The sequence below is a fragment of the Pelophylax lessonae genome (assembly GCF_965119305.1).
Source record: "Pelophylax lessonae genome assembly, chromosome: 9".
NCBI lineage: Eukaryota > Metazoa > Chordata > Amphibia > Anura > Ranidae > Pelophylax > Pelophylax lessonae.
Window position 1 is genome coordinate 258,764,441 of NC_138776.1, and position 20,207 is coordinate 258,784,647.

Consider the following 20,207-nt stretch of genomic DNA (forward strand, 5'->3'; position numbering starts at 1 on the left):
GATGGCTGCACTCCTTACCAGCTTTATTGTCAAATCACGGGTGAAGACATCACACAGCAATGGGGGACAGAAGGATGTCAATGCTTTTCACGCTACACAAACACTTGGGTTACGACTAAGCGTGAAACGCGTCAACACCCTTCTTTCCCCCACTGTTGTGTGATGTCTTTTCCTGTGTCTTGACAATAAAGCTGGTGAGGAGTGCAGCCATGGGGAGTTTTTCCACATGTGGCGGACAAGCAGGGCTAGCATCTTGATGTAGTAGCAAAGCAGTGAGTGCTAAGGTGGAAGAGTGATCACCTGGAGGGGTGTGAGTTTGTTTTTATTCAGGCAGGAAGTATGATGCGGGTACAGCGCTGAAGAAGGGGACTTTCGCGTGGCAACATGTGGATCTACAACAGAAGGAACTGTGGGCGTTCATATCATATCACGGATATGTGATATTTTAATTTTTTGGAGTTGTATTCGATATGTGCAAAGAAAAATCACACAAATACCACAATGGTCCACAACTTTGGGGTATGGTATAGATTTTGTGAGGGACAATAGGCAAAAAAAAAAAAATACAGTGAGGAAACCCCCAGACCCCTATCCAGGCCTGCAGCCTAGCTGGACAGGAACAGATAGGGGCTGCGAGCGTGTGCTCCCCCAAACCAACCCAGCTCACCCAAGCAAGGCACCTTGTCCACATGGGGTCTAATTTCTACAGGGACCTCTTTTCCAAATCCCTGGCTCAGTGGGACACTCTTTGGAATCTGTGAGCCCCTTTTGAACAAGAGGGGCCCAGATAGCTAGACCTCCCTCCTACACCCTTTGATAGACAAACTGACTTCTGTTAAACCCAAATATTTGACATTTTGACTCATCAGTCCAGAGAACCGGATGACACCCCAGTATTTTAATTTTTTTCATCGATAAGTCCTTTGGTTTAGTTTTTACCTTGAAGGAGTGGTGTTTTGGTTGCATCTCTTCGTTGAGGATCACTTCTGTTCGGACTTCTCCATACTATGGATATGTGCACCAGAGTCCCAGCGGGTTTCACCAGTTCTGATCCAGTATCAGTGCTGGACCTCCTCCAGCTTCACAAGAAAAAAAAAATGTTGCTAAGCATTTACAAAAGAAAATACAATTTTTCTATAGATACATTAATGCAAAAGACATAAAGTAATCACCTAAGACAAAGGTTTTTCTCAACCATCTTAGGCGCCTGGGACTTTCTGCCCGGCAATGTGTATACGATATAGTTAAACTATATATGTTTTTTTAAAACAATTTTGTATCTCAAAATTAATTTTTTTTAATTATTTAGACTCACATATTTATTACATTTTTTATAATATATTTTATTTATTTTTCTCACTTTTTTGAGTAGGCGAAACAAGACCTTATCTGCAGATATGTAAAAAAAATTAAAAAAGTAAAAAACAAAACAACAGCAATGCTGTCCATACTTTACATGGATATATAAAAAAAATAAAAAATAAGTAAAAAACAAAACAAAAACAATGCTGTCCATATGTTACATGGTTACATTTCACAATTTACAATGAGACAGCATTCCCATAGCACCTGTATTGAAGACACGGTGGGCACATGATGGGTATTTTTTATTATTATTTAGTGTCAACAATTTGAGCGGCGCTTTACAACATGAGGGCAGACAGCACAGTTAGGCTCCACGTACACGGGACGTTGTAAATGGCCGTTTAGGAGCAGTTGGGCGTTTTTTTCAGAAGCTCCTGAACCCACCTACATGTTATCTTATCTGTCCATGTACACAGGGTCATTTAAAGTAATTTACAGGCAGTTGAGTTCAGGGACGTTTTTTGGAAAGCAATTATTTGCGTTCGAACGTGTGTTTCCCGGAGTTTCAAAAGCAAAAACGTGACCGAACGTGACCAAACGCGACCGAACGCGATGACCCGCGTTAAGCGCTCGCGTTTTTCCATTTTAAAGGGGAATGATTTTTTTTACCTCTAGGAACGGTTCTATATGCAAACGCCCGCTAAACGCGGGTGGAAACGCGACCTAACGGACGTTTTAAACGTCCTAAAAATTCCAGCATACAAAGGGACTTTTAACAACGTCCCGTGTACATGGAGCCTTACTGTATAATACCATGGCAATATAATGAGAAATTGGAGTGCTACTTAGAGCTTACAATCTAAGAGGGAGGGTCAAGTGATACAAAAGGTAATAACTGTGGGGGGTGGGCTGATTGAGAAAATAAAATTCCGTTGTTAGGTGGAGGCAGGAAAGGCTTTCTGAAGAGAAGGGTTTTCAGGGATTCCATAAAAGCGGACAGAGTAGTAGGTAGTTGGACAGTTTGGGGTGAGGAGTTTCATAGAATGGGAGAGGCGCTGGAGAAGTCCTGGAGGCGGGCATGGGAGGAGCTAGAGAGCAGGAGGTCTTGGGAGGAACAGAAAGAAAATGGTATTTTGATACAAGGTTAGTGATGTAGCTGGGGGCAGAGTTGTGGTTGGCTTTGTAAGTTGATAATATTTTGAATTTAATTTGTTGGGTGAATGGAAGCCAGTGTAGGGATTGGCAGAGAGCAGTAGCAGACAGTGAACAGCTGGTAAGGTGGATGAGTCTGGCAGCAGCATTCATGATATACTTAAGGGGTGTAAGCCTATTTAAAGGTAAGCCAATAAGGAGGGAGTTGCAGTAGTTGAGGCGAGAGGAGTGAATTAGAAGCTTTGTCGTGTCGTTGGTTTGGAAAAGGGCGTATTCTGGAGATGTTGCAAAGGTTGAGGTGGCGAGCTTTGGACAGTGAGCGGATGTGGGTCCGAAAGGAAAGTTCAGAGTCCAGGATTACACCTAGCATCCTTGCATGCGGGGACGGATTGATAGTTGTGTCATTGATCTTGACAGAGAAGAGAGGAAATATTATGAGCTCAGTTTTGGGTGGATTGAGTTTGAGAAAGAGATGTGGCATCCAAACAGATATGTCCGTTAGTAGATTAGTGATGAATGAGGAGACTGATGTCGGGAGCTGAAGGGTAGAGTGATAGATTTGGGTGTCATCAGAGTAGAAATGGTATTTAAAGCCATGGGAGGCAATCAGCTGACCCAGGGAGGAGGTGTAGATTGAGAATAGGAGAGGTCCAAGAACAGAACCTTGTAGACCCCTACAGAGAAAGGGAGAGGAGTGGAGGAAGAAAAAACGCAATGACACTGAAGGTGCGGTGGAATAGGTAGGATGAAAACCAAAGAAGAACACAGTCCCTGAGACCAAAGGAAAGGAGATTTTTAAGGAGGAGGGGATGGTCAATTGTGTCAAAGACAGCAGAGGGGTCCGGAAGATGCCCCCAACTCTCTCTAAGAAATTGAAGATGAGACTTAGAGAGTGTAGGATAGAGCCAGGGGGTGACCATAGAATTTGTGAGGCAACAGGGTCCAGGGGGCAGATGGTAGGGTGGGCATTAGAAAAAATTCACATTGTAATACACAATCAAATTATTTTCATTGCTTGTTTAGTCTTACATATTTATGAGAACTTCTAAGTCCCGGTTCACACTACGGCGACTTGTCAGGCGACTTGGCCGCCTGACAAGTCGCGGTCCATTCAGTGCAATGGGAACCGTTCTAATAGGAGCGACTCAAGTCGCTCCGACTTAGAAAATAGTTCCTGCACTACTTTTGACCGAAGTCAGAGCGACTTGCATTGACTTCCATTATGTGAAGTCCGTGCAAGTCGCGCCAAAGTCGCGGTGCACGGAGACTTCACTAGTCGCCCCCGAAGTCGGATCGCCATAGTGTGAACCGACACTAATACCTTTTTTATTGATTTTTTTGTTATTTTTTTCGAGAAAAAACAACAAAACAAGACATCATCTATAGATATATAAAAAAAACAAAACAAATCAACGCTGTCCATTTTTTACGTGTGTAGGCTCACACATTTGAGAGACATGGTGGACAGATCATGGAGAATTTAGGAATTTTAATACACAATTAAATTATTTTCATTGCTTATTTAATCTCAAGTATTTCTGAAAATTTTTTATAATTTTTTTTTTAAGGATTTTTCTTACTTTTCGAGTAGACAAAACAAGAGAACATCTATAGATATGTAAAAAAACAAACAAACACCAAAAACAATGCTGTACATATTTCATACGGGTACATTTACGCATTTAGAAGACATGGTGGGCAGACCATGGAATACTTAGGAATTTTAATACACAATAAAATTATTTTCATTGCTTCAGTTTTAACTTTGGCCCAAAATATGTAACCTAATGGAAAGCCGTACCAAGAAGTAACTGTCACGGTATTGAAACACAACGCAGGCTACAGTTTGTATATTCTCCACAAGATGGTGGCATGCGGAGACAGGAAGTGATGTCAGATAAAGACAGGAAGTGATGAAAGGTAAAGACAGGAAGTGATGTCAAAATAGGAAGTGATCTAACCCGCAGACAGGAAGTTCCAGTCAAGAGGTGAGTTTGTAGGAAGAAGAGGGGAGACATTGCTAGATCTGGCAGCTGAAGAGGTGAAAACCATCTCATGGTGAGCACAAAAATCCTAATATTCCCTTGAACCCAATATTTACTTGGTGCATCTTCTCCTTTAAGTGTTCTTTTTATCAATAGATGGATAAGGGTTAGAACCTCTGCCAGATTATTATTTGTTTGTGTCCCCAATGAGCTGATGCACCCTCACGTTCTTTTCTCTTTGACGCTCATCATTTGGACTAGAGATGAGCTCGGGTGAGTTCGTACGTCTCCGATCCTGCCAGGAAGTCGACACTGCACTCCACTAATCACAGGCAGTGAGACATTTCCCGATCTGTGCAGCTGCGGGACCGGGCATATACAAACTCAAACACGTCTGAGCTCATCCCTGACAGAAAGTGAGGGAAAATCTCACAAGTCATGACACAAACCGTAGACTTTCTTATTGTAGGTTCTTACTCTTCTCCAGCCTGAGCGAACCTAATCTAAAATGTTTTCGTTAGAGCTTAAGGGGAATCTCAGGTTTACTGAGGTGTCAGAACTATGAAGGAACTCTGTGCAGACATTATTCATCCTTTTACAGCCCGGATAATTTTCAGTTTATTATCCGTCTACAGAGAATATGACTGGAGATCACATGACCACATCAAGGAGGATGGAGAAGGACTCGAGTCACATGACTGAGAGGATATTGAACCTCACCCTGGAGATCATCTACCTGCTGACCGGAGAGGTGAGAAGGATTCTGGGACGTCACATGACATCAAACTTATCTCTATTATTAAAACACAGACCTGACCAGAGAGGTGAGGAGGATTCTAGGAAGTCTGTTCATAACAATTGTTACTTTGGTTCTTTACACAGAATTATAAAGTAGTGAAGGAAACATCTGGAGATCCATCAACACCCAGCAGCCGTCTTCACAGGACATCACCCATCACATCGCCTCCACCTCACTGCCTGACAACAGAGGTAACCAGTGCCAAGAAGATTCTAGAAGTCACCAACAAGATCACTGAGCTGCTGACAGGAGAGGTGAGCGGTGCTGGGAATTCTGGGACATTATCCAGTAACAGACAAGGGATGTGTCTGGATGGTGACTGTATCATTGTGTGTGTCAGGTTCCTATAAGGTGTCAGGATGTCACTGTCTATTTCTCCATGGAGGAGTGGGAGTATTTAGAAGGACACAAGGATCTCTACAAGGACGTCATGATGGAGAATCAGCCGCCCCTCACATCACCGGGTAAGAGGAGACTTTATTGTAAAGGGGAGAGCAGTACGGAGGATCCACCCAGATCCCCCATCATCTGATAAACCCATAGAAACAATGTATTCAGTCAGTGTGTGTGTTTCCTACAGATGGATCCAGTAATGGGAACCCACCAGAGAGATGTCCCCGTCCTCTGTATTCCCGGGATTCCACCCAGGAAGATAACACCATCCCCCACCAACAGGTAGATGGATACAGTAACAGAAATCCACCCAAGAGATGTCCCCGTCCTTTGTATTCCACACAGGAAGATCACACCATCACACATGAGGTTTAGTAGAAAAATTATCATTAATATCTGATAAATTTTGACATGCTCATGTTTTCAGCTAATCTTATTTTTATTGAATATTTAGGGTGTAATCCCAAGTGATTGGAAATATGCTGTTAAGGAAGAGATAATAGAGGAGGATGATGAGGTTGGAATGATGGAGGAGTTTTCAGAAGGAATGAGAGACCCCTTCAAGGTTGTCGTGATGGAGCCATTCAGTGGTACAAACTCACCAGAGAGATGTCCCCGTTCTCTGTATTCCCGAGATTCCACACAGGAAGATCACACCATCCATCACCATCATCAGGTAGATGGGTTTGAGTTTAATTTATCTTGACCACTTGAGGTCTCCTACTTCTATACCCCTATGGACCGGAGTAATGGTCTTTTCTTATTTGCTCCCATTTGGTCTGTTTAATTTACCATTGGAAGCATTTTGTTGATCTTGCCAGGATCTCTTGATCTTTTTCTCTCTTTCTCCTCCGTGAGGTGGTCTCTTCCTTCCACCTTAACCAGAAAATTGTTCTTCCTACTCCATGTTCTGCTCCAAAACATCCAACGTTAATTTCTCTGAACTGTCTTAATGTGGTATGTGCTGTTTTTAGGATGAAGAACTGACATACATCAAAACTCAGATTAAAGAGGAAGAAGAAGAGACGTTGGTGAGTGGAGATCAGCAGTCTATGGAGGAGGGGATTATGGAAAGTGAACAGGAAGAATCTTCTCTACATATGGACACAGGTAAGTCATAAACACTAAATGCAGAGAGAATTTACATTTTCATTATATTAATAAGTAAAATATATATTTTGCCTACCGGGCACTTTTATCCCCTTCCTGCCCAGGGCAACTTTTAGCTTTCAGTGCTGTCGCACTCTGAATGACAATTGCGCAGTCATGCAACACTGTTCCCAAATTAAATTTTGATCATTTTTTATTTTCCCCACAGAAATAGAGCTTTCTTTTGATGGTATTTACTCACCACTGGGGTTGTTATCTTTTGCTAAACATATGAAAAAGACTGAACATTTTGAGAATTTTTTTTTTTTTATAGTTTGTTATAAAATTTTGTAAACGGGGAATTTTTCTCCTTCATTGATGTGCGCTAATCGGCACTGATAGGATACACTGATGAGGTGGTACTGATGGGCACTGATAGATGGCACTGGTAGGCAGCACTGATGGGCTACACTGATGAGGTGGCATTTATAGGTGGCAATGACGAGTTCTGAGAGATGGCAATGATGGGCAGCACTGAAAGGTGACACTCATGACGAGGCACTTATTGGCAGCATTGGTGGGCACTGACTGTTTGGCACTGTTGAGACTGCACTGATAATCAGGACACTGATAACTAGTGCCATGATTATCAGTGTTGGCGTCCCTTAAACACAAGCTGGTTATCAGGTCTCCGCTCTAATTCATCCCAAAGGTGTTCTATCAGGTTGAGGTCAGGACTCTGTGCAGGCCAGTCAAGTTCCTCCACCCCAAACTCGCTCATCCACGTCTTTATGGACCTTGCTTTGTGCACTGGTGCGCAGTCATGTTGGAACAGGAAGGGGCCATCCCCAAACTATTCCCACAAAGTTGGGAGCATGAAATTGTCCAAAATGTCTTGGTATGCTGACACCTTCAGAGTTCCCTTCACTGGAACTAAGGGTCCAAGCCCAACCCCTGAAGAACAAGCCCTCACCATAATCCCCCCTCCACCAAATGATTTGGAGGGTTGGCCCAATACTTTTGGCAATATGGTGTGGAGGAACTTGACTGGCTTGCACAAAGTATTGGGCAGGCCACCCAAATCATTTGGCGGAGGGGAGATTGGGATGTGGGGTTGTTTTTCAGGGATTGGGCTTGGCCAGTGCACAAAGCAAGGTCCATAAAGACATAAATGAGCGGGTTTGGGGAGGAGGAACTTGATTGACCTGCACAGAGTCCTGACCTCAACCCAACAGAACACCTTTGGGATGAGTTACAGCTGAGACTGCGAGCCAGGCCTTATTTTCCAACATCAGTGACAGAGGGGTAGCTCCCACTTCCAGGTAAGATCGCCGGAATCGTTGTTCGGCGATCTACAAAATTTCTGGCTCCTTCTTCTGAAGGCCAGTCAAGTTCCTCAAAACCTGCTCATCTATGTCCTTATGGAACTTGCTTTGTGCACTGGTCCAAAACATTTGGAGGGGGGGAATCATGGTGTGGGGTTGTTTTTCAGGGGTTGGACTTGGCCCCTTAGTTCCAGTGAAGGGAACTCTTAAGGCGTCATCATACCAAGACATTTTGGACAATTTCATACTCCCAACTTTGTGGGAAGAGTTTGGGGGTGGCCCCTTCCTGTTCCAACATGACTGCGCACCAGTGCACAAAGCAAGGTCCATAAAGACATGGATGAGAGAGTTTCGGGTGGAGGAACTTGACTGGCCTGAATAAAGTCCTGACCTCAACCCAATAGAACACCTTTGGGACGAATTGGATCGGAAACCAATCCAATATCGACCTCACAAATGCTCTTCTAGAAGAATGGTCAAACATTAGACGCACTCCTAAACCTTGTGGACAGCCTTCCCAGAAGAGTTGAAGCTGTTATAGTCGCAAAGGGTGGGCCAACTCAATATTGAACCCTACGGACTAAAGCCTCGTACACACGCAACGATTGTTGGCTGACAGATCGGCCGTCTTTTGTCCAGTGTTGTTGTGTTGGTTGAAATGTGCTCTAGACTGCACACGAATTTTCTCGGCCAACAAAAACCAACTTCAGAAGTGATGTCATGTGCTGGTTAACTTTCCGTGTGTTTTTTCTTCTCTGAGCATGCCCAGTCTTGCTCATCACATTTTTGTCTGCCGAAATCTGTACTGACTGACGGAAAATCGGTCTGTTCTGAAAATTTTATAGCATGCACACCATACTAACAAGCCGAAAATCGGCCGATCGGACGTTGGCCGAAAATTCACGGCCAACAATCGTTGCGTGTGTACGAGGCATTAGACTGGGATGCCATTGAAGTTCATGTGCGTGTAAAGGCAGGTGTCCCAATACTTTTGGTAACATTGTGTATATGACTGCATCAAACATTTTTTTTAAAAGTATAATCTTTTAAACAAAAAAAAATTCTCTCCATTAGATGAACGCAATGGTCAGAATCGGAAAAGCTCTGATGGACTTCTTATTTTACCTCCGTATTGTAAATCAGAAGATGATGGCATTGTAGAATATCGTTTAGGAGGAAATCCCAAACCTCGAGGTATGAAACGCAGACCTTACCCTTCAAGGAGAACAATGGATATGTCTAATTCTCTGGAATCTTCCGATAACCCACATACTGTTACTCCAGATATACATCTGAGATCTGGGAGTACATATGGATCCACAGACCTCTATAATCCCGTGACCTCTCCCGTGAGCAATGAAGGGGATTACACAGCACAAAATTCATTGCCACTTTCGGAGTGCGAGCAATCATTCAACGACTACATAACGCTTCTAGGAAACCAGAAAACCGAGCGTCCCTTTTCATGTTCAGAGTGCGGGAAATGCTTCCTAACGAAAGGAACCCTTCAAAAGCACCAGAAAATTCACAGCGGTGAGCGACCCTTCGCCTGTTCAGAATGCGGGAGATGTTTCATTTACAATAGAGACCTTCGCAATCACCGGAGAGGTCACACCGGCGAGCGTACCTTCTCCTGTTCAGACTGCGGAAAAACCTACATTCAAAGAGCAGACCTTCTTAAGCACCGGAGAATTCACACGGGCTGTTATCCTTTTTCGTGCCTAGAGTGCGGGAAATGTTTCCACAGGAAAGGAAAGCTTCTCGAACACCAGAGAACTCACACAGGGGAGCGTCCCTTCTCGTGTCCGGAGTGCGGGAAATGTTTCTTTCGCAAAGCCGACCTTCTGATACACCAGAAAATTCACACGGGGGAGCGCAATTTCTCGTGTTCGGAGTGCGGGAAATGTTTTATTAAGAGAGGGGACCTTGTTATCCACCAAAGAACTCACACTGGCGAGCGTCCTTTTTCATGTTTGGAGTGCGGGAGATCTTTTACGCATAAGGGAAACCTTACTAGTCATCAGAAAACACACGCAGCTGCTGATGCTGTTGAAAAAAGTATAAATATTAAAAAGGAAAAACATGGAAGGAGAAGGACCACAAGAAAGGAGGAATCTCAAAAGTAGAGGAAAGAAAAGAGAGGATCTCGAAACTGGCCTCCAAAAACCAAGGAAGAAGACCGTGTCAAGGGATTATGAAGCTCCCACAGCATCCAGGTGTCCTAACTTCTTCAATACCGGGCATTTTCACCCCTTTCCTGCCCAGGCCAATTTTCAGCATTCAGTGCTCTCACATTTTGAATGACAGTTGCGCGGTCATGCTACATTGTACCCATATGAAATTTTTATAATTTTTTTTCACACAAATAGAGATTTCTTTTGGTGGTATTTAATCACAGCTGGGGTTTTTAATTCTTACAAAAAAAAGACAAAAACCTTTTTTTATTTTTTTTTATTTTCTGTAAGTAAATTTTGAAAATAAATAATTTTTCTCCTTCACTGATGTGCGCTGATGAGGCGGCACTGATGGGCGCTGATGAGGCGGCACTGATGGGCACTGATGAGGCGGCACTTATGGGCACTGATGAGGAGGTACTAATATGCCGCACTGATAGGCTGCACTTATGGACACTGATGAGGAGGTACTAATATGCCGCACTGATGGGCACTGATGAGGTGGCACTTATGGGCACTGATGAGGAGGTACTAATATGCCGCACTGATGGGCACTGATAGGCTGCACTTATGGGCACTGATGAGGAGGTACTAATATGCCGCACTGATGAGGAGGTACTAATATGCTGCACTGATGGGCACTGAGGAGGTGGCACTTATGAGGAGATACTAATATGCCGCACTGATAGGCTGCACTTATGGGCACTGATGAGGAGGTACTAATATGCCGCACTGATAGGCTGCACTTATGGGCACTGATGAGGAGGTACTAATATGCCGCACTGATGGGCACTGATGAGGTGGCACTTATGGGCACTGATGAGCAGGTACTAATATGCCGCACTAATAGGCTGCACTTATGGGCACTGATGAGGAGGTACTAATATGCTGCACTGATGGGCACTGATAGGCTTCACTTATGGGCACTGATGAGGAGGTACTAATATGTCGCACTGATGAGGAGGTACTAATATGCTGCACTGATGGGCACTGAGGAGGTGGCACTTATGGGCACTGATGAGGAGGTTCTAATATGCCGCACTGATAGGCTGCACTTATGGGCACTGATGAGGAGGTACTAATATGCTGCACTGATGGGCACTGATAGGCTTCACTTATGGGCACTGATGAGGAGGTACTAATATGCCGCACTGATGAGGAGGTACTAATATGCTGCACTGATGGGCACTGATAGGCAGCACTTATGGGCACTGATGAGGAGGTACTAATATGCCGCACTGATAGGCTGCACTTATGGGCACTGATGAGGAGGTTCTAATATGCCGCACTGATGAGGAGGTACTAATATGCCACACTGATGGGCACTGATGAGCACTGATAGGCAGCACTGAGAGGTGGCACTGATGGGCAGCACCATCAGTGCCCACAGTGCTGCCAGTCAGTGCTCAGATGAGCAGGCACTGACTGGCAGCACTATAGGCACTGATGGTGGGCATAACATATAGCCAGAGCTACAATGGAATGGTTTAGATAAAACCATATTCATGTGTTAGAATGGCCCAGTCACAGTCCAGACCTAAATCCAATGGAGAATCTGTGACTTGAAAATTGCTGTCCACAGACGCTCTCCATCCAATCAGACAGAGCTTGAGATATTTTGCAAAGAGGAATGGGCAAAAATGTCCCTCTCTAGATGTGCAAAGCTGGGTAGAGACATCCCCAGAAAGACTTGCAGCTGTAGTTGCAGCGAAAGGTGATTCTACAAATATTTTCCTTATCATTTTCCTTCCACTTCACAACTATATGCCCCTTTGTGTTGGTGGGCAGTGATGCCCTGATTACATGTCCTTGCCTCCCCTGTGAGGAGGAGCCGCTGATCAGCTCTCCTGTCAGTGTGAGGCGAGGAGAGCCGAATAACAGCACTTATTTACATGTGACTGGCTGTGATTGGACACAGCCGATCACATGGGTAAAGAGTCATGTCTTTGATTCTTTACCAAGATCGGGGTCGCGCCGTGACCTAGCAACACGGGGCGGCCACAATCACCGCTCTGCGCACCCCCACGGGCGCGCGAGAGAGGCCGTTCTGGTGTGCCGTCATGTGACGCCGTCCCAGAACAATAGATGCACCGCTCTGCCGTCATTTGACGGCGGGCGGGTAGGAAGTGGTTAAAGAAAGTCCTTCTTCCCAGTGTGAGATGCCCAAAGTATGGCAAAAAATGGTTCAAACAGAACACATTTCCAGCACGCAGGACACTAATAAAAGGAACATCCTGGTCAAATGGCATTTTATATAAAGGTGGAGTCTGGTGGCCTGGGTATCCTTTTGGCATCTTGGACTCTGTAGTGGTAAAATCTACTGGCTACCACGTCTTCCTTCCTTCTTGGCCACAATACACGGTCCTTATTTTTCTCCGTAACATACCGTGCCCTGAAATATATTCATACCCCTTGGAATTTTATAAATTTTTTCATGTTACAACCATGAGATTTTATGTGATAGACCAACACAAAGTGGCACATAATTGGTAGGAAAATGATAAATGGTTTTCAAATTTTTCTTATAAATCTGTGAAAAGTGTGGCGTGCATCTGTATTCACCCCTCTTTACACTGATACCCCTACATAAAATCTAGTATAACCAATTGCCTTCAGAAGTCCCCTAAATAGAGTCCACCTGTGTGGAATTTAATCTTAGTATAATCTTAGTATAGTCTTAGTATAATCTGTTCTGTGAAGCCCTCAGAGGTTTGTTGGAAAACCTTAGTGACCAAACGGCATCCTGAAGGCCAAGAAACACACCAGACCGGTCAGTGATAAAGTTGTGGAGAAGTATAAAGCAGGATAATGCCTCGTACACACGCATCGATTATTGGCCGGGAATTTTCGGCCAACGTCCGATCGGCCGATTTTCGGCTTGTTAGTATGATGCTTCGGACAACCGACTTCGACTTTTCGGCCGAAAAAAATCTGGTGTGCAGGCTATAAAATCTTTGTTGGCCGTCAACACAACGGCCGATTTTCTGTCAGTCAGTACAGATTTCGGCAGACAAAAATCTTATGAGCAAGTCTGGGCATGCTCAGTGAAGAAAGAACACAAAGAAAGCAACCCAACACATGACATCACTTCTGAAGTAGATTTTTGTTGGCCGAGAAAATTCGTGTGCAGTCTAGGCACATTCCAACCAACAAAACACCACTCTGGACAAAAGTCGGACGATCGGTCGGCCGATAATCGTTGCGTGTGTACGAGGCATTAGGTTATAAAAAAAAATACCCCAAGCTTTGAACATCTCAAGGAGCGCTGTTCAATCCGTCATCTGAAAATGGAAAGAGTATGGCACAACTGCAATTCTACCAAGACATGGCCGTCCACCTAAACTGACCGGCCGGGCAAGGAGAGCATTCATCAGAGAAGCAGCCAAGAGGCCCATGGGAACTCTGGAGGAGCTGGAGAGATCCACAGCTCAGGTGGGAGAATCTGTCCACAGGACAACTATTAGTCGTGCGCTCCACAAATCTGCCCTTTATGGAAGAGCGGAAAGAAGAAAGCCATTGGTGAAAGAAAGCCAGACCTGTTTACAGAGAAGCCTGGTGGGGAACACACCAAACATGTGGAAGAAGGTGCTCTGGTCAGATGAGACCAAAATTGAACTAAAAGCAAAATGCTATGTGTGGTGGAAAACTAACACTGCACATCACCCTGAACACACCATCCACACCGTGAAACATGGTGGTGGCCGCATCATGTTGTGGGGATGCTTTTCTTCCGCAGAGACAGGGAAGCTGGTCAGAGTTGATGGGAAGATGGATGGAGCCAAATACAGGGCAATCTTAGAAGAAAACCTGTTAGTCGGCAAGAGACTTGGGCGGAGGTTCACCTTCCAGCAGGACAACGAACCCTAAACATACAGCCAGAGCTACAATGAAATGGTTTAGATCAGGGGCCTTCAAACTCTGGCCCTCCAGTTGTTCGGGAACTACAATTCTCATCATGCCTAGTCATGTCTGTGAATGTCAGAGTTTTACAATGCCTCATGGGATGTGTAGTTACGCAACAGTTGGAGGGCCATAGTTTGAGGACCCCTTATCTGAATCATTTAGGTGTGGACAAATATGAAAAAAAAAAAAATCAGGCAGGGGGCAAATACTTTTTTACAGCACTAAATCAATCCCTCACTCACATAGGCGAGGAAAGCAGAAAAACCTGTAGGGTTATCTTACTAGTATTGTTATCTTTAGGTATTGATATTCGTGTATATGAACGTGGCCAGGTGGCTTCTACACCCCAGATGATCTCTATGGTCTCCTTGGCTTGCAGTGTAATGTAACGAGAATTGAAATTTGGAGCACCACACCACCCCTAAGAGGCCCAGATACAACTTTATTCCACATAAAAGTCAGGGGTACAATCCAAAAAAAGTATCCAATCCCTTTCGGGAGACTCCGCTCCCCCTTTCATTGGGGCTTAACTGGCAACAATGTAAACAAACCAGAAAGGATCTGGACCTATGATGGTATTTTTTCCAGTGAGAATTACAAGCACTTGTTTGGCCCTGATGAAGGGGAGGGGTGGGGGGTTGCTGAGACACCCTCCCCCAAAAGCGCATTGGATACATTATTTTAGATTGTGCCCCTGACTTTTAATGGAATAAAGTTGTACCTGTTTTAGCAGTGGTGTGGCACTTCAATTTCAATTCTCGTTACATTTTACTCACATAGATGACACAACACAATCCTACAGACAACGCAACAGCACTGAACCCACAAGGGTGGGTAAGCGTTATTCACATGGGAACACGAATCTGCAAGTGCCCGCATTTACCTGGCTGGGAGCCCCAACTGGTCCTTGTGTCCAGACTGACTTCTGCACCGATCTTTACTGCTCCTCAAGCAATGTCCTGAGCAAGGGGTGGGCAGGAGGTGCGGCTGCCCTGGGCATTGTGGTATCATGTGAGGTGAAAGGGGGGGGGCACTGCGAGGAGATTGGGGAGAGGGATTTTGAGGGTGGAAGGGGATAAGAATTGTTTGAGGAGGGGAAATTTGTTTGGTGGGCTAGGTGTGGTGATTTAGGGGGAGATGGAGGGAGAGGATTTGTGCTAGAAGTTATATGGTAGCGGGGGAAGTAAATTTGTGCTAGGAGACTTTTATTGGGGGGGGTTCTGCTCGTAGGGATGTCTGGGGGGTATTTGTGCTAGGAGGGGCAATTTGGAGGAGGATTGGTGCTGGGAGGGGGAATTTGGAGGGTGGCAAGGAATAAGAATCGTTCTAGAAGGGGACATTTGGGGGGAGGATTTGTACTAGGATGAGGTATTGAGGGGAGAATTTTGCTAGGAGGGGGAATTAGGAGAGTACTGGGGGGTAAGAATTGTTTTATGTGAGGAAATTTTGGGTGTGTGCCAGGAATGGTAATTTGGGGGTATTTGTGCTAGTAGGGATGATTGGAGGGTATTTGTGCTAGGAGGGGCAATTTGGAGGAGGATTGGTGCTGGGAGGGGGAATTTGGAGGGTGGCAAGGAATAAGAATCGTTCTAGAAGGGGACATTTGGGGGGAGGATTTGTACTAGGATGAGGGATTGAGGGGAGAATTTTGCTAGGAGGGGGGAATTAGGAGAGTACTGGGGGGTAAGAATTGTTTTAGGTGGGGAAATTTGGGGTGTGTGCCAGGAATGGTGATTTGGGGGTATTTGTGCTAGTAGGGATGATTGGAGGGTATTTGTGCTAGGAGGGGAAATTTGGGGGAAATTTTGGAGTAGGGGGGAAAGGATTTGTGTTTGAAAGGGAAATTTGGAGTGGGGGAAGAGGATTTGTACTTGGAGGGGAAATATGGAGTGGGGGAAAGGATTTGTGCTTGCAGGGGAAAGTTGAAGTGGGGAATATTTGTGCTGGGGGGGGGGGGTGTTATTTGTGCTTGAGGAGATATGGAGAGAGGACTTGAGCTTCAAGAGGGGATGAGGGGGCATATTTGTACTAGGAGAAGGGGGAGGTTATGCTTCTGGGGTAAGCATGCAAATTAGTGCTCAATATATTTTTTGGGGGGTGGGGGATTTCTGATGACACATATTGCTCATATATCTCGGGGGAATATGGACAATCCCATATGGGTGGGACTTTAATGGCAACAAAAAATAGTAAAAAGAATATGGATAAAAACGTTTTTATCCATATACTATTTACTATTTTTTGGTGCAATTAAAGTCCCACCCATACAGGATTTTCCATATTCTTCATATTTTAGGGACGCGCCATTATCTTGAGCTCTCACACTGACTACATTCCATATATCTGGGGGGGGGGGAGTAGTTTTGGTATGTTTGCCCTGGGCTCCAGGTGACCTTTTCCTTAGTTTACATCAAGGCGGAACTGATGCACAGCTCGCAATGCAGTCTGTCTTGTGTATAGAGCCGTGCATCGGTCCTGCTCAGATGTACACTCAGAAATGTCCGTGAAGACCCATGTAGTCGTCAAGCTGTCATTAATTTTAGCAGGACAGCATCCCGGACCACCTGAGCCTCCCAGGCAGATGAACATGGCCCTGAGCCTGGTTTTACGGACCCATGTACCCAATGTGAATAAGGCTGGCCATACATTGGTCGAATTTCATTAAAAAAATTTTCTTTCGAAAATCTTATCTAAGAATTTTCATTCGAATTTCGCACCATTAGTGGGCCACAGCAACAGCCGATTTTCGTGTGGTCATCGAATTTGAGAGATCGGGGATGTTGGTAGTTTTTTGAAAAACGAACGATTTTCTAATCAATGATGGGAGAATTGTGCGAGAAATATAACTGATAAAGAAATGCGCATGAGTGCAAGAAAAGAAAATCCCCGGAAAGAAAAGCAGATTCCCAGCCACGAAAATTATTTTCTGTAGTAACATGAGTTGACCTTAAAGGCTTGGTTGGTCGAATTTCGAAATCAATGGTGGCACCATCGAATCACAAAATTCCCTCCTGTAGGAACATGAGTTGAAATTGAAGGCTTGGTTGGTCGAATTTCGAAATCAAAGGTGGCACCATCGAATCACAAAATTCCCTCCTGTAGGAACATGAGTTGAAATTGAAGGCTTGGTTGGTCGAATTTCGAAATCAATGGTGGCACCATCGAATCACAAAGTTCTTTTCTGTAGCAACATAAGTTGAAATTGAAGGCTTCGTTGGTCGAATTTCGAAATCAATGGTGGCACCATCGAATCAAAAAATTCTTTTCTGTAGCAACATGAGTTGAAATTGAAGGCTTGGTTGGTCGAATTTCGAAATCAACGGTGGCACCATCGAATCACAAAATTCTTTTCTGTAGCAACATGAGTTGAAATTGAAGGCTTGGTTGGTCGAATTTCGAAAACAACGGTGGCACCATCGAATTACAAAATTATTTTCTGTAGCAACATGAGTTGAAATTGAAGGCTTGGTTGGTCGAATTTCGAAATCAATGGTGGCACCATCGAATCACAAAGTTCTTTTCTGTAGCAACATAAGTTGAAATTGAAGGCTTGCTTGGTTGGTCGAATTTTGAAATCAATGGTGGCACCATTGAATCTCAAAATTATTTTCTGTAGAAACATGAGTTTGGTTGCAACATGAGGCTTGGTTGGTCGAATTTCGAAATCAATGGTGGCACTATTGAATCACAAAACGCATGAAATTTCTGATTTGTGGAAAGAATAACATTCTACAGGCTACAGGATTGTGGAATTCTCTACCACAAGAGGTGGTTTCTGCGGAAAGTATGGTTGTTTTCAAAAGACTCTTGGACATACATCTCAATGATCAGAACATTCCGGGGTATGAGAGATGATTACGGCCACACACACCTACACAGGTTGAACTGGATGGACTATTGTCTTTATTCAACCTCAACTACTGTGTAACTAATATTCTTTTGAAATTCGACCCATGTATGGCCAGCCTAAGTCCTAACACACTCACAATCACGGGGAAACAAATAGAGCATTCAAGATGGGGCAAGTAGAACCATTCCAATGTGCAGGCAACAAAGAAGCAAACCGGAAAAGCCAGTTTTTGTATTTTTGTGCATCGATGAGTCCTTTGGCTTGGCTTCCGCCTGGAAGAAACGATGATTTGGTTGCAGCTCTGAAGACCACTTCTGATAGGACTGTGGATGGGTGCACCAGAGTCCCAATAGGTTCCACCAATTCTGATCCAATAGTGATGCTGGACATCTTCCAGTTTCAAAGGAAAACAAGTCTCAATTTCCAAAAGGAAATTTTGAAGCTCAAAAATGAACTGTTCTATAGACATCCCAATGCACAAGATATGAAAAAAAAAAATGAATAAATCAATGAAGACGATTGTTATTCTGTACTATCCAAAAGTGCCTAGGACTTTCTGCCCAGCACTGTGTATATGATGTAATTTAATGGTATAGCTTTCCAAAATATATTTCCAATGTCAACATTCAATTTGTTTTTTTAATTATTTAATTTAATATATTACATTTTTTTTTTAATCAGAATAAAGTTTATTAACAACTTTTAACAGTACAATAAACAATGCACATGCCAAAGTATTACATTATACAATATTGTCGTAGAATAATGTTCTTGTACAAAGACAAAGCAGGTTTATAAAACCAATTGAACCTGAGATGTCATTAGTAGTATGCATCCCTAGGTATGGTTTAACCACTTCAGCGCCGGAAGGTTTTATCCCTTTAACGACCAGACCATTTTTTGCGATTCGGCAGTGCGTTACTTTATCTGACAATTACCCGATCGTGCGACGCCGTACCCAAATATGTCCTTTTTTCCCCACAAAAAGAGCTTTCTTTTGGTGGTATTTGATCACTTCTGCGGTTTTTAGATTTTGCGCTATAAACAAAAAAAAAAAAAGGGGACACTTTTGAAAAAAACAATATTTTTTACTTTCTGCTATAAAATATTCCCAATAAAAAAATTAAAAAATCTGATTTTTTTTATCCTTTTAGGCCAATTTTTATTCTGCTACATATTCTTGGTAAAAAAAAAAACAAAACAAAAAAGCGTATATTAATTGGCTGTGCGCAAAAGGTATCGCGTTTAAAAACTGACTTTTTATTAATTTTTTTTGCTTTTATTAGTAATGGCGGTGATCAGCCATTTTTAGCGATACTGCGACTTTGCGGCGAACAGATTGGACCCCTAACTGACATTTTTGACACTTTTTGGGGACCAGTGACATTAATACAGTAATCAGTGCTAAACATTAGGGATGCACTGATCCGATATTAGGATCGGATATCGGCGCCGATTTGGCCATAAATGCTGGATCGGGGGATCAGTAAAATTAACAGATCCACGGGCCGATCCGGTTTTGCTCTTTACATAGCTGTGAGGGAGCAGAGAACAGCTGTCAAAGAAAAAAAGAGCCTCCTGCAAATGCCTGTCAGGCTCCCAGTTAAGTAAACACAATGAATACAATGTATCTTTTCATTCCCTCTGCCTGAGGAGGGAAGTTTAACCTCTTAAATGCACAATTATTATAAAGGTATCTGCCGATACCGTTTCGGAAGTATTATTTTGTTATAAGCTCACAAAACAGTACTTCCGAATGGGACTCGGGATCGGCGATTTCACAAAGCAAAAGATTGGTATCGGGACCAAAAAAGTCGGATCGGTGCATCCCTACTAAAAATATGCATTGTTACTGTAGAAATGACACTGGCACGGAAGGGGTTAATACTGGGGGTAATCAAAGGGTTAAATGTATGCCTAATTGTGCTTACTGACTGTGGGGGGGGGGGGGGTGGGCTCTGTGACAGGCACACAGAGATCGGTGTTAGATGACAAACACAATCCCATTGTACCTGTCTGACAGGAGAGCCACCTGCTTTGTTTACATGGGCAGGCGGCTCTTCTGTCAGTGTCCCCGAAGATTGCGGGAGGCCGGCGGCGATCGAGCCCGCTCCTCCCACGGTCTGGCTCGCGCTGTGTCCAATCACAGCGGTAGCGTGGCTCCGACGCCATGTGCATGCAGCCGAGACCGCGTGCACATAATCACGTAGATCTATGCGATTATGCGCAGTG

General features: G+C 44.0%; 2 protein-coding genes across 2 annotated transcripts in view; both read left to right on the forward strand.

Annotated features, from left to right (window-relative positions):
* The first annotated feature begins 4,427 nt into the window (after positions 1–4,427).
* The window catches only part of LOC309564412 (uncharacterized protein), a 1,531,146-nt gene continuing 1,515,366 nt past the window's right edge, over positions 4,428–20,207 (forward strand). The window contains 2 exon segments of the mRNA XM_082269040.1: positions 4,428–4,515; positions 5,078–5,193. Of these exon segments, the coding sequence (XP_082125166.1) occupies positions 5,083–5,193 (111 nt within the window). The 5' untranslated portion in view covers positions 4,428–4,515; positions 5,078–5,082.
* LOC309563430 (uncharacterized protein) overlaps positions 5,594–20,207 on the forward strand; it is a 28,757-nt gene continuing 14,143 nt past the window's right edge. The window contains exons 1-4 of the mRNA XM_082267825.1: positions 5,594–5,698; positions 6,089–6,151; positions 6,609–6,744; positions 9,123–10,170. Of these exons, the coding sequence (XP_082123951.1) occupies positions 5,621–5,698; positions 6,089–6,151; positions 6,609–6,744; positions 9,123–10,170 (1,325 nt within the window). The 5' untranslated portion in view covers positions 5,594–5,620. The remainder of the gene's footprint in view (positions 5,699–6,088; positions 6,152–6,608; positions 6,745–9,122; positions 10,171–20,207) is intronic.